Genomic DNA, 16,042 nt, shown 5'->3' with positions numbered 1-16,042 from the left:
ACAAAAACCAAGTGATTAGAGAGTTGGAACTTTAAGCTGCACCCACCAACCTCTTGGAAGAAGACTGGGGGAAGGGAGTGGAGATCAAGAGCTATAAAAGCTCTTGAACAACAAGATTTGATGAGCTTCCACACTGTGGAGGTGCCTGGGGTATGTGTACCCAGAGAGGGCATGGAAGCTCCAAGTCCCCTCTCCCAAACCTTGACCTATGCATCTTATCCATCTCGCTGTTCATCTGTGTCCTTTGTAATATCCTTTATAATAAACCAGCAAATGTTAAGTAAATGCTTCCCTGAGTTTTGTGACCCACTCTGGCAAGTTATTAAACCTGAAGTGAGGGTTGTGGGAATCCCTATTTAAAGCAGATGGGTCAGAAGCACAGGTCACAACCTGGGGCTTACCAGTGGCACCTGATGTGATGAGGGGTGGTCTTGTGGGACTGAGCCTATGGGATCTGATACTATCTCCAGGTAGATTGTGTCAGAATTGAATTAAATTATAAGATATCCAAAGAGCGTCTGCTTGAGAATCTGATGTCAAAATGTTGAATGGTGTGTGAGAGTAGGAAAAACACTTTGGTTTCTCTTATCTAAAACAGCACTGAAGACCTAATGGGATCTAGTTCTGGCTTTGCTGGTGAGCTGGACAAATAACAACTTCCCAGAGCCTTGCTTTTTCCTATTTGTAAATTGAGAGGATTAGAATAGAGAATCTCTATGGTTCTTTCCAGGTCTAACATTCTTGAATCCTCAATTCCTAAGGTTTCTTGAAGAAAAATGCAGGATGGGAGGACTTTCCAGGGAAAGTGAGTGAAGATGAGCAAAAGAACAGAAGTGGCAATGAATTAAGCATGTGTTGGAAAAAAAACAAAAAGAGAAAAACTATTAGCATTTATTTGATAAATATTGGGGGAGTGACTAAAATTAACTACAGTTGTATAGTGCCAACTTATTGTAGGCTATTTGAAAGTCAAGCAAAAGGATTGCCATGTATTTAGAGGACAAAAAATAACATCAAAATGGTATTATAAGACGAGAGGTCTAACAGCAGCACGGAGGATGAACTGAAAACATAGACTGATGTAAGAGAGATCATCTACAAGCTGTTGAGGTAATCTAAATGAGCCAACAGGAATCAGGAGTAAGTCTGAAGAAATTACTGAAAAACACTTGTAAGCTAAATTGCATGTATAAAACAGGAGGAGGGGAAGAGTCAAACATTAAGCCATAGTGCTGTGGCCTAGGAAACTAGAAGAGTGTTCATATTTCTGATTATGACTACATTCTAGGAGCTTTCATAACTGGCCTCTAGCACTGTGTAGGACACATAGTAGTTGCTTAATAAGTATTTGCTGAATAAAGGAATGTGGTACCAACGTGTATAGAATTGATACCAGCAGTTTTTAAGAATGCTACTTTTACAAATCTATTCTCACAGTAACCTCAACACTCACAGCAATTATTCTCAGTGTTGCATTTACCTTTTTGCAGTGCACTCCTTCCGCAACTCACTTAGGGATTCCTTCTGGAGTTGCAGCTTAAGGTGCTCAGTTGAAAATGCACTTCCTGAAAGAGATGAAAGGAGACAATTTCAGATGCAACAGTGCAGATAGGATTGCTCAATTATAGCCAAAGGGGCCAAGCCGAGTCCCTTGACTGAGAGGGAAATAAAAATAGGCCAAGCGGATTGAGTACAGAGAATTTCTAGAGGGATTAACTAGAATAAACTTCCCTATTGGTTCACTTTTCACATAAGTCCAACCTCTAGTAGGAGCCAAAGAGTAGACACCCCAAGACTCTGCCTACAGAGACTTCTGGATTGCTGACCAAGAGACTGTAATGAGATTTGAAAATTCAGACTTCACTTAAAAAAAAAAAAAAAGAGCGGTTAATTTCTTTTCAACCACAAATGCTACACAACATTACTGAAAGTATAACAAGCAGAGCAAAGAAATTTACCTGCATTGTGACTACCATAATATAGTTCATAAATATAAGTGGTTTTTATGAACTTTCATCTTTCTCATAAATATCAGAAATTTTAGTGAAAATCATTATGTAGAGATGTATACTCTGATTTTTCCATATTATGTCACAAGCATTTTTATATGTTGACAGTCTGAGTTACGGCTGTATAAAATCCAACTCCACGAATGTGAATTATAGGAATATTTCACATTTTAACTGATACCCTCATAACCCAATTCCATTACAAAATATTTCATTTAAGTGTTTTTTTTAGCATTCTAATTATTGATATTTGTGTTTATATGCTTGATTTTTGTGTTTATATCAACTTTTAGAACCTCCATTTCTGTTGTCATAAAATCCTTTTACATCTTCCTACTCTGAGAAAATGATAGCTTCCTATGTTCCTTGACAATCCAGGCCTGATTACAACTCCAGAGGCCCTGAAGCACAGAGATACAGTTTTAGATACTGACACACTAAGGTTTAGTTCTTACAAAGGAGTTTACTTTCAGAAACTATGATCCAGTAAGAAAAAGTGTCCTAAACTCTTCCATATACCTCCTAAGGGAAGAATAGAAAGTAGGTTAATTGACCAAAATACAGAGTTTGGGCCTTAGCACTAAATCCACCAACCTAAGCAATTTTACCAACATATTTCTAAGCACCTCTCTCTTTTCTCTCAACTGTACTATAAAGACCAATAAGGTGGGAACTTCGTCCCCAAAATAGAACTTAAGGAACATTACTTATTTTCTTTAGCCCCCAATACAATTCCTCCCCAAATCTTCATCTTAATGATTTTATAAGACATTTTAGTTGACCCCCTCTCCCTATACTTTCACTAGAAAGTATATAAATTCTTCCACCACTATAGAAATTTGCAATATTATTCTTCATCCTAGATAAACCAGGCTGCCTCAACTCTAATGGTGCTAGCAAAACCACAAATAGGGATCCAAGACAGATCTGGGCTTCAAAATACAAATGTGTGTCCCCCTCCTCAGTTTTGAAGACTCTGTAGAACATGTTATTGCATGACCAAAAGAAAAAAATCCTTGCAATGTGGTAGAAAGGAAAATTAAATTTAAAAAAGTATCCTCACCAGCTAACAAATAGGTTAAAATGTTAACAATAGGTAAATCTGGGTGAAAAACACGGGTGTTTTGAGTACTCTTTTTATTCTTATCTAAAATGATTTCCTTTTAAAATGTAACAGAGTAGATCCAAATCCAGAATGGGGTCACCTGAGAGGCTATGGTTTTCCACAGGCTTTGTCAGAACCAAGGATTTAGAAATCACATTGGCACCATCTCTCTAAAACCACAGTAGTGGTCCATGGCTCGATAGGAACCAGGCCGCACGGCAGGAGATGAAGAGAGGTGAGCAGCAGGGTGAGCCAGGGAAGTTCCATTCGTATTTACAGCCATTCCCCATCGCTGGCATCACCGCATAAGCTTGGCCTCCTGTCACATCAGCAGCAGCATTAGATTCTCACAGGAGTGCGAACCCTACTGTAAACTGTGCATGCAAGGGATCTAGGTTGCTCTCCTTATGAGAATCTAATGCCTGATGATCTGAGGTGGAGCTGAGGTGTTGATGCTAGCCCTGGGGAGCAGCTGCAAATACAGATTAGCAGAGAGGTTTGACTGAACAATAAATGTAATGCACTTCAATCATCCCCAAACCATCCCCTCAACTCAGTCCATGGAAAAATTGTCTTACATGAAACAGCTCCCTGGTGCCAAAAGGCTGGGGACCACTGCTCTAAAACATACCAAGTTCATTTTTCTTTCTTTTTCCTTTCCTTTTTTTTTTCTGGAGACAGAGTCTTGCTCTGTTGCCCAGGCTAGAGTGCATTGGCACAATCATAGCCCACTGCAGCCTCAAACTCCTGGGCTCAAGTGATCCTCCCACCTCAGCCTCCTGAGTAGCTGGGACTACAAGCATGCACCACCAAGCCCGGCTAATTTTTTTTATTTTCTGTAAAGACAGGGTCTTGCTCTTGCTCAAGTTGGTCTTGAACTCTTGACCTCAAGCAATCCTCTCACCTTGGCCTCCCAGAGTGCTAGAATTACAGGCATGAGCCACCGTACCCCGCCCAGGTTCATTTTTCTATCAAAGGTAACAACATAGCTTACTGATTACAGGTGTGGGTTCTGTAATAAAACTGGATGAGTTTGGGTTAGTTACGCTCAGGTGGAGAAGAATTAAGTATTTGATGATACCTCAGAAAACTCAACCTAAATTCTAAAAGTTACTTCAAAATAAGTAACAATACCGAGGCAAGGGTGTACTGGATCTCTACAGGGGTTGTTCAGGTTTCATATTACCAACTTGAATACTATATGACTGCTGTTATGTCCATCTAAGGATATCACAACTGGAATCAATTATGTGCATCTTTAAAACCACGCACACATCCTGCTTCTCAACTAAATTTCTCCCCAGATTTAGCATTGGTTGGTAATTTCTGTTTTAATCAATCTTGACTATGATGCTTAAAACATAATATTCCAACTCCAGTACTTCCTCCATAATTATCAGTCAGCACACAGCATTCTTCTGAAAGCAAGAGCCCCACCTCCGTGCTCCATTAACTATTATCAGTGTGGAATCACGGATTCCTTTTCATTTTTCAGTGATTTATAATTCATTACTGCACATAATTATTTTGTGTTGATGTGGTCCTAGATTCAGCTAGTGGAACTCTCTTCAATCTACCTCCACTATCCTTGTGATGTGCTACCATGATGTTATTTCAAATACATTATAATTTTAATTTCTGTAGAATCTGGAGTGATGTCCCCTCTCATACCTGATATTGGTAATTTGTGATTTCTCTCTTAATTTGGTCAGTCTGGATCCTGGCTTATCAATTTTAGTGGTTATTACAAGGAACCGCCTTTTGGTTTCAATTATATCTTCTACTCTTTATTTTCAATTCCACTGATTTCTGATCTTTATTATTTCCTTCCTTCTGCTTGATTTGCTCTTCTTTTCTAGTTTGTTAAAGTACAAACTTAGATTATTGATCGGAGACTTTTCTTCTTTTGTAATATAAGCGTCAAAAGTTATAAATTTCCCTCTAAGATTACATCCCTTTTGGTGTTCATGTTATATTTTCATTTTCATTCAGTTCGAAATATTTTCTGATTTGCCTCATTTATTCTTTGACCCATGGTTTATTATATGTGTGTTGTGTAACTTGCAAATATTTGGAATTTTCCTATCTTTCTGTTAATGACTTCTAGTTTATTTGTTTTGGTAAGAGAATATATTTTGTGTGATTTTTATTATTTTATATTTATTTATTTTATGGTACCAAATATGGTCCAACTGAATGTTCCATGTATACTTGAAAAAATGTACATTTAACTAGTGTTCAGTGGAGTCAACTGGGTCAAGTAAGTTCATAGTGTTGTTAAAGTCTTTTATACTTCCTGATTTTCTCTCTACTTGTTCTACCAATCACTAAGGGATGAGTGTTACATTAGCTATTTCTCCTTTCAGGTCTATCAATTTTTACTTTACATATATTGAAGTTCTATTGTTATGTTCATACATATATAGAATTGATATATCTTTTGATGAATAGACCTCTTCACAAAGATGCAATATTCCTCTTTATTCCAGGTAATATTCCTTATTCTCAAGTCTACTTTGCCAGATATTAATACAGCCACCACTCCAGTTTTTCTTTTGATTGGTATTTTACATGGTATATCTTTTTCCATCCTTTTACTTTTAATCTATTTATCTTTATATTTAAAGTGATTTTCCTATAGATAGCATTTATTAGGGTCATGTTTTTTGTTTTGTTTTAAATCAATAGACAATCTCTATTTTTTTAACTGAGGTGTTCAAACCATTTACACTTAATATAATCATTGATATGGTTGAATTTAAAAACTACCAGTTTACTAATTGTTTTCAGTATGTTCCATCTATTCTTTGGTCTTTTTTTCCCTCTTTTTTATGCTTTTGGATTGAGTATTTTTTATATTTTTCTTTGCTATTGGCTTATTTTTACCTCTTTTAAATTCTTTAGTGGTTGCCCAGGAGTTTAAAGTATGTAACTTTAAATAATCACAATCTACCATCAAATACAGGTTGAGTATCCCTTACCCAAAATACTTGGGACTAGAAGTGTTTCAGATTTAGGATTTTTTTTTTATTTTGGAATATTTACATTATACTTACCAATTCAGCATCCCCAATCCACAAATCTTAAATGCTTCAATGAGCATTTCCTTTGAGCATCATATTGGCATTCAAAAGTTTCAAATTTTGGATTTCAGATTTTCAGAGTACGGATACTCAATCTATAATATTGTATCACTTCGTGTAGAGTGTAAAAAACCAGAAAATAGTACACTCCCAATTCTTTCCTTCCTCAATCTTCAAATTCTTTATACATTTTACTTTATGTATACTATAAACCCACAAACATCGTTATTTTTGCTGCCGAAAGCCAATTATCTTTTAAAGCAATTAAAAATAAAAACTATCTTCATATATACCTTAATTTCAGCCATTTCTGGAGATTTCAGTTTCTTTGTGTAGAGTTCTACTGAAGAATTTCGTTTAACATTTCTTTTTTTTTTTTTTTTTTGAGACAGAGTCTCACTGTGTTGCCCGGGCTAGAGTGCCGTGGCGTCATCCTCGCTCACAGCAACCTCAAACTCCTGGGCTCAAGTGATCCTCCTGCCTCAGCCTCCCGAGTAGCTGGGACTACAGGCATGCGCCACCATGCCCGGCTAATTTTTTCTCTATATTTTTAGTTATCCGATTAATTTCTTTCTATTTTTAGTAGAGACGGGGTCTCGCTCTTGCTCAGGCTGGTTTCGAACTCCTGAGTTCAAACAATCCGCCTGCCTCGGCCTCCCAGGGAGCTAGGATTACAGGCGTGAGCCACCGCACCCGGCCACATTTCTTGAAGCACAGGTTGCTGGTAATGATTCTCTTAGTTTTGTCTGAAAAAGTCTTTTTATTTCACATTCACTTTTTTTTTTTGAGACAGGGTCTCACTCTTGCCCAGGCTGGTCTTTAACTCCTGGCCTCAAGCAATCCTCTCTCTCGCTGTGGCCTCCCAGAATGCTAGCATTACAGATGTGAGCCACCATACCTGGCTCTTCATGTTCACTTCTAGAAGGTATTTTTCCTGGAGATGCAATTCTGGGTTGGTACTTTTGTCTTTCAGTGTTTAAAAAAAGTCACTTCATTATCTTCTGTCTTGAATGGTTTTTGTTGAGAAGTCTGCTATAATTCTCATCTTCATTCTTCTGTATGATATGTGTCTGTTTTCTATGGCTGCCTTTAAGATTTTCTCTTCATTTCTCGTTTTCGGTAGTTTGAATATGATGGTCTAGGTGTGGTGGTTGGTTATTCCAATGGCACTCTCTTTTGTTTTCACCATCTCCAAGAATTTATTCTTTACATACATACGCATATCTCTTTATGTCATATCAATGGGACATTGGGAGAGAGGGAAAGCAAATGCATGTGCTTGGTTTATCATCTTCCAAAACTGCTTTCTGAAATATGTGGCCCTGTCTAGGCATATACCAATGTTCCACTCTGTTAAATAAGATAGCCCCTATGTTCAGCATGAACACAAGTCAGAAACTATAATTTTAACAACCAAATGTCAATGTTGGCTCCTATAAATCTAATAGCTAAAGAGTATGAATCTTGCTTCCATCAACAAAACAAAACACAGACGCTTTAGGTTCTCTCTCACCAGAGAGTTTGGGCTCAAACTGGCCAATTGCCAGCTCCTGTCAAAATTACAGTTAAAACCAATAAATTGACATTCTTCTGGGTTTTCTACATAAAGTCAGATGACCAAAAAGCAATATACTTAGAGCACTTTAGCTTCCCTCCCTGTTGAAATGTCTTTTCTGTACTATGATTTATGATGCTGCCCTTCTCAAGGGTTAACACATATTTCTTGCCATAACTTTTGCAAAATTGCAATTGACTTTATTTCATTATGATATTTAATATCTTGCACATAATAAACTGCATGCTAAATTCTTCTCAGAATTTAGTGCTAAGAGAATTTTTTTTCTCACTTTAAAGAATAGATAGGCTTTCTCATAACAGGCAATGTGAAACCAATTATACCTTTTATATACAATTGGCTTGACTGCTGAGATCAGAACTAATTTTAGTCTTAAGAACAATAGGCATATCCTGTGGGAGAGAGTGTACTATATTTGGAAAGCCCATGGACTTAGGAATCACAAAGATCTGGGCTGAAATTCTACCTATGCTACTTTCAAAATTCTACAACTAAAGTCTCAACTTCTCTGAGCTTCATTTTCCCCATCTATAAAATGGGAATAATGTCACTTTTGTTCAATATTTGCTTCCTTGTATCTGCCCCCATGAAGCTCCAAGTGGGTAGAAAAAATTACATAACTGCTCTGATTGCTTTGACTTTAAAATAACAGACCCAAAGCACAAATAGGCATACTGTCCAGCAATTCTACTATAATTCACTAACTAGTTTGCTTTCCCACTCTCACAGATGACTACTCTCTATATTTCCCACAATCCTTAAACCCTCCCCTAACTCCAATAACTGGATAATGACCTCACCTCACAGTATCCTGAAATAATAGGATTCCTTCATAGTCCTGCCTACTACTAATATGTAAACTCATCTGCCCCATGCTGTTTTCTCAGCATTCTCCTCCTGTTCAATGGATAAGACAGATAATCTGAATTCTTTCTCATTCCAACCCTACCTCTCATGCTACCCTAAACACATTATGTTCCAGCTACCGTGCTTGTTTTTCATTCCATAGGTGAGGCCCTTTCTACATCCAGGCCTTTTCACTTGTTGGTCCCTCTGATAGCCGCCCCCCCTTTTCTTATCTCACAAGGCTGAGCTCCTTAAGCAAACCTTTTCTGAGCCATCTCTGTAAAAATGATCTCCCATAGTTATCTTCCATGACCATAGCTTGTTTCTAGTACTTGTCACAATCTGACATTATCTAGTTTAGTTGTTGGTTTCTTGTTTACTGTCTCACCCAAAAAAGGTAAATATCCAAAATTGGAAATCTTGGCCTAGTGCGGTGACTCACGCCTGTAATCACAGCACTTTGGGAGGTCAAGGCAGGAGGATCACCTGAGCCCAGGAGTTCAAGACCAGCAGGCAACATAGTAAGACCCTGTCTCTACAAAAAAAATTTAAACAATAGCTGGGTGTGATGGCATGTGCCTGTAGTCCCAACTACTCGGGAGGCTGAGGCAGAAGGATCACTTGATCCTAGGGGTTCAAGGGTGCGTGAGCTATGATCATGCCACTGCACTCTACCTGGGTGACAGAGCGAAACCCTGTCTCAAATAAATAAATGAATAAATATTGGAAATCTTAATTCTTCCCCTTTCCTTCTTCACCCCAATACCTGCTTCTTCTCCAGTATTTGTCTTGCCAGATGGTTCAACCATCCATCCAGTTGTCCAAACCAGAAATTAGAAGCTACCCTAACCTGTCTCTCTTTCCCTCTTCTCCAATCCAGTAAACTATTAACAATAGAATCTATCATATAGATCCCTTGAACCTATATACTCTCTCCTTTATTTACATTCCCAATCTGTTTTGATTTAAATTACGTATTGCTTAGATTACTGTAATAACTTCCTAACTGGCAATTCTCTACTCTCGACTGTGCAAAGATAACTTTCTAAACATACATCTAATCTGCATTCTGTATTGTATTTCTCAATTCAGTCCTATCTCCTTTTTGTCTTTGAGAAATTTGCATGTTATTTCAACACATCTCAAAACCTTTCAGTATAAAGTTTATTTACATCTGTGGCCTCTCCAATGAACACTCACTCAAATAAATTCTTAGTTGAAGAAATTACCTTCCTTTACTGGAATTACTTGCAGTCCCCCAATCTTACTTCATGCCTCTGTATAAACTGCTCCCTTTACTGGAAGGTCTCACCTTCTCCCCCTAGCTATCTAGTACATATTCTTGACTCAGTGTGTCACTTCCTTTACCTGTTATTCTAATTATCAGATGTTTATCCTCTGTGTTTCTATAACACCCTCTATATATTTCTGTCATATACTTATCACATCTGTGATTATGTTTCTAACATCTCATACAGTGCCTGGTTCATTTTAAGTGTTTCATAAATAATAAAGGCACACATATGGAAAAAAAAAAATCAATGCTCTGCCCACTTACTTTACTTGCCTTATGATATCTTTTTACCTCTATGTTGAACCATCTAATTGTAAACATATTTTTTATAAATGCCACTTCCAGTGCATTTTGGGAGTAAGTTGAGAAAAAATATGACAAATCAAAATATAATTCTGTCAGGTAACATATTAATATTTCTACATATCTATACCTTCCATTGCAAAAGAGATTAAAATATGACAGTCTGCCTTTCCTATAATCCAAATAAGATATTGCTGGAATAAATGATTACAACTATATGGAAAATGAAATGAAATTAGAAGTTTACTTAGGACTCATATTTGCACCACACCTTCACCTTGCCCCTGGCCACAAGTTGTCTGACTTTTATTGCAATTAGCATCAATCCTAGGGAAAAACTGTCCTCAGGTATAGAAATTCTTAAAAGATATTAATAATTTTGAAGGAATTCATATAAAATATTTATTTTGGTAATAACTTTTTATTTGCTAAAATTACCAAGAGTAATTTCTTTCCCCAAATCTGAACAATGAAATCTGACATATCTGACCTCTACTACACACTATGTCACCAAAAGAATATGTTTGGTTTTGTGCTTGCTTACCAAAAGGAATTGAAAAATCTAAGTAAAACAGAAGAGTATGGTTAGTTAGGAGATTCTAATAGGTCATTTCCACCAAATAGCTTTTCAGTTAAACAGATGACAGCTATAGACACATTTGGGTCAGAGAATTTTTTTAATCTTTTATAAAATGCTGGAAAATATAACATTGATATTAAAACTTGAATCATAAAGAAATTCATAAAAAAGGTGAACAGACAGACCCTATCTCTCTGCCAATCCTACCCTTCTGAGATAACCAGAATTTTCAAGCTGGAAGAAACCTTGACTAACTAATTCAGAATTTTTTTTGTTCTGTTTTTTTGTGAAGAGGAAATAAGCCCCAAAAGGTCAAATGACTTGTTTAAGAACAAACTGAGTAAATGGCAAATCTTTAATCCAGATCTCTTAATTAATTTAAGGTGCTACCAAATCAAAGCAATCTTTGGGGAAGAATTCACGTCACCTATCCAGTAATAAAAAGGAATTTAGCAAAATTCTCTAGCTAATGTTTCAAAGGCCAAATGGAAAAATAGCAAACTGTCAGTTTACCTGTTGGATAGATACTGGAGAAAGCAGTAATAATATTTTGCTTAGTGGAAACATGACAGACTTTGGAGTAAGAGAGACCTATATTTGAATTCAGATCTGTCACTTAATTGTGACCTTGAGAAGTGTCTCTGAGCCCCAGTTTTCCTCTTTTGGAAAAGGTAGTAAAAATTATCTCTTAGGAATATTTTAACAATTAAATACTGTACAATAACTAAAATATCTGACATGTTTCAAGATTTCAATAAAAATTACCTGCTTCATAGGATTAATGTGGGATTCAAATCAATGTATTTTACAACATTTTAGGTAGTATGGAATAGTGAGAAAAGCACATAATTTGGAGTCTAAGGTCTGGGTCCACATCTCAAGTTTGCTCCTAATTGTCTGCGTGTTCCTGGCCAAGTCACTCACCTTCCCAGTACCTCATATATAAAATGAAGATAACAACATCTGACGTACTTAGATTTCAGGGATGTTTTAAGGATCAAATATGATAGTCTTTGTACAAGCACTTTCTAACTATAGAGTAATACATTTATGTTTGCTCTTACTATCAACAAACTAACTGCATTAAAAAGTTGCTTCTTCCTACAGAGATTTCTGTAGAAGAACTTTGTTTTTATAAAGTTAATACCACTTCCCAGGTACCACTGAAGTATTCTTGGATTTTTATTAACATCTATTTACAAAAAACTAGATTTTACTGAACACATTTCCTTAAAATTGATGTTTCATACCATTTTTTGAGCCAAATTTCCAGCAAACTAGTTTTGATAGTGTTGCTTCTCAAAGATTTGGAGGATGAGTTAGGACAAAAGACCCAGTAAAACAACATAGAATTAGTAATGGAAAGGTTAGTTGGCTTGAGATACTAATTTGTTTTTCATTAAACACCACAAGTTAAATTACTACTATCTTCCAGAAATGAGAATATATACATTACTAAACAGCACATGACTCAGCTGGAAGTTCCTGCAGACCACAAGTTGAGAACCACTGCCTTTAAGGTATCAGAAGGGAAAACTTATGGGTACAGAGTAATGAGACCCCTTGGAGTTATGTGGCCACTCAGCAAGTCAGGAGCATGGATAGAAATTATCTCTTTGCTACTTAAATCATCCTGCTGCCAATGAATTTTCATAAACAAAAATACAAGCACCTGGTTTCTTCCAAATATTTACATAAGTTAATTCCTATGGCACAATTATGAGCAGCTATCTTTACTGAACAGATGTGTAAAAAGATGCAGAAGTTAAGTAATTCCTTTATGGTCATTCAGAAGAATCAGTAGCGAAGTAAAGATTAAATATCATAGATTATTGGTTGGTCCAAAGGTAGTGAGTTATCTCAAATGATTGTTCACAATCAGTTACAGGTGAACTCTTTGTTCTACTCTTTCCCCCCTTCTAACTACTGCACTCAACTAGTTTTAAAAAAAAAAAAAAAAAATCATAGATTACTGGCTTTGTATCCTAACTGAGCCTTTGGGCTCAGAACTGAGTGCCTAGATATGCACAAAGTACTAAAGTCATAATATGTAGGAAATAGTAATATTCATATTAGCAAATCATTTGCTACTGCTTAGCAAACACACTAAATTAAAGCTGCAAATGTTAAGTGACAAATACATTTTTCCCCTTCACGTGAGCAAATACCAGTGGCTCAGGTGCTTCTAAAATATTTTAACTTGGCTCAAGATTCATTAAATAGTACGTTCATGTAACTGTACAAGAATAATGTTCAACACAAACATACAATATGTTTAGAATAGAATATATAAGAGTAAATATGTTTCTGATTACTTAGCACAATCACTATGAAAAACAGGGGTTTCCAAAAAGTCAATTAGGATCTACTAGTAAATAAATTTGGTTATGTGTATCCAGCCATTCTGTCTTTCCCACTCTCCAGTGCTGATGACCAGTCTACAAAGATTCCCAATGGGCGTAAGAGTGAAGCCAACAGCAGCCCTCTTTCTCCTACTTGGTTTAGGAACCAGAGTATCAACATAAGATCCTAACCTTCTAATAATTCTAATAGTTCAAAGGAATACAAAATAATTCTCATCTCAAAAACATATATATTAATAAAAGTGAGAAAAGGGCTCCTGAAGTACAAACTCACTGTTAAAAATCAACAATTTTAATCCTTCATGGCAAATAAGTAATTTAAAACTTGAGTATTACCATTCTTTCTCTACATAATGTGCAACTGACTTGACTGTCAGAATCAAAACACTGGAACAGACATCTGCAAGATCCTGTAACCTTCCTTTACAGTGTAGTTCAGCCCCAGCAACTCTGAACACAGGCTCTGTCATAACTTGCTAGGTGGCTTTGGACAAATCATCCAACTGGATAATAATATACGATATCTTTATTATTAGGAAGATAATACACATTTTTAACTCGTAGGACTATCAGTAAGGATTGAATGGAGGTCAAGAATAGGAAACATGATATTACCTGACACTAATATTCTCTGTAACAGCAATTAATATAAGCTGTATTCTATAAAATATAAATAAAAACTTGTATTCTATGAACATGAGCAATTATTATTATATGTCAGTCTTTTAAATGGAATAGAATCACTGTTTAGAGGTTTTCTTGCTTATGGGCTGATGATAGACATCTTGGAAGTTCCTTCTATCGTAACAGGCAAAAACGCAACCAGGAACATAGTTGAAGAACTACATCTCCCTATTTTTTTTTACCATATACTAGAATAATATATATTCCACAAGCTTGACACATCATACTACTCATAAAAGGGCAGTATTATACAGTGACTGAGAGTTTGGGAATAAATAGAAAGATTTTAATACCAACATTATCTCTCATTAGCTACATGAATTTAAGTAAGTTACTTAACCTCTTTGACCCTGACCTAGAGTTTCGTCAACTGTAAAAGGTAAAGAATAATAGCATCTACCTCATATAGTTACTGTGGTGATTAAATAACGTCACATCTTTTGTAGTGATAAGCACTGTACTTGAAACATTATAGCTATTATTATTACTTTACTTTTTAGAAAAGGGCAAAATACCCCAAAACTTGTAAAACTTTATAGTGTTTTTACTCTGAAAACTGATGATCCTGAAAAAGGTATGATATGCAGAAATACACACTACAGGTAGCAGGCAATGTGAGTACAGTAAAAGTTAATGGTACTTCCAAAGCATCATAAGAAATATGTCTTTTCACAGAAGATGAAATCTTTTGAGGCAGGTCTTGTACATACACAACTGTCTATTTATTTGCAATTATTCTAACAGATACTTTATGAAAATGAACTTTATTCACAATGTCTTATGATTTTAAATGTCATTTTTCCCTCAGACTGTCATCTATGTATGTCAATATGCAAACTGTATTGGAACACAGTTTCTCATTGCCAAACTATACTTTTCATGTAGTATTTCTCATAAGAATATCAGTCTTCCCAAATGACTGCTAAAGTAGAAGCTACAGAAGTCTATCTGTGACATGACACTGGTAACTATGAGTATGATTCACTCATTCAACAAATATTTACTCAATGCTTAATACATCCAGATACTATACCATGCCCCAAAGATATGGGTATATAACATAGTACTTGGGCAGTGCCTGCTCTCAGAGTCTGTCTAGAAGAGGAGATAGACTAACGATCACAGTGCTATAATGGAAATAACACAGGATGCTATAGAAATGCATAGTAGTACATCTAACTTGGGGGATAGAGGTGGGAGAAAGAGAAGGAGAAGAAGGGAGCCAGTGAAGGTTTCCCAGAGAAAGCAACGTTTAAGCCAAGGCATTTTCTGTGTTGCTGAAGCATTCAGAATGAGGTGAACCACAGGAGTCCTTTGTAAGTCATCTTGAGTCAAGACTTTATCTTAAATGGCACAGAAACCCACCAAAGCAAGATATAGGAATAAAACAGACAGTCCTATTTTTTATAAGATCCTTTCATTTGGTCATCACATCACACACCTCCTTGATATATCAAATGTGGTCCACAGACCAGTAACAACAGCAGAACGTGGGAGCCTGTTAAAACTCAGTGAGATATAGTTATAAGCAGTATTATTAACACCATTGTAGAGATGAAGCTAAGGAACGGGACAAGGTTACACAGCTGGGAAACAATGAAGCCAGGCACAAAATCAAAACATTCTGAATTAAAGCCCATTCCTTTAAACTTAATTATTTTCTAAAATTATTGAAATGAAGAAAAATTTCATTTATAAAATTATTCTTTGAACCTAACCTATATTTCACATAGGTCAAAATTTAAAAACTTGCAAAAAATGACCTAATTTATTCACATTCCAAATACACTCTTGCCATAACAGATTTTCAGTTTGCCATTACATCTCATTTATCTGCCAATCTCAGTTATGTGAAATATACTGAAAACCAACCAGGAAGCCACAAAAGGATGCAACACAAATGAAATAAAGATAAACAGCTCATGTACTATATCTAATACACATTACCTAGATGAAAGCTCCTCAGGGACTCATTCTGTGCTAATACTGAGTGGCCCCTATGTTGGACACTGAGAGGATACTAAAATAAAAGTGCAAAGTCCCTGCCATCTAACGGCTTCCAACTAATTGGGAAGATAAAATGACATCAAAAATACTATGAGGTGGCCGGGCGCAGTGGCTCATGCCTGTAATCCTAGCACTCTGGGAGGCCGAGGCGGGCGGATTGTTTGAGCTCAGGAGTTCGAAACCAGCCTGAGC

At 36.2% G+C, this 16,042-nt stretch overlaps 1 protein-coding gene across 1 annotated transcript in view; it reads right to left on the bottom strand.

The window, feature by feature from the left end:
- Window positions 1-16,042, bottom strand: part of UVRAG (UV radiation resistance associated) — a 286,852-nt gene that overhangs the window by 118,433 nt on the left and 152,377 nt on the right. The window contains exon 9 of the mRNA XM_012645741.1: window positions 1,481-1,565. Coding sequence (XP_012501195.1) covers window positions 1,481-1,565 — 85 coding nt within the window. The remainder of the gene's footprint in view (window positions 1-1,480; window positions 1,566-16,042) is intronic.

Source organism: Propithecus coquereli, unplaced genomic scaffold (genome assembly GCF_000956105.1).
Source record: "Propithecus coquereli isolate 6110/MARCELLA unplaced genomic scaffold, Pcoq_1.0 Scaffold235, whole genome shotgun sequence".
Lineage (NCBI taxonomy): Eukaryota > Metazoa > Chordata > Mammalia > Primates > Indriidae > Propithecus > Propithecus coquereli.
This window is presented reverse-complemented; position numbering and strand designations above follow the sequence as displayed.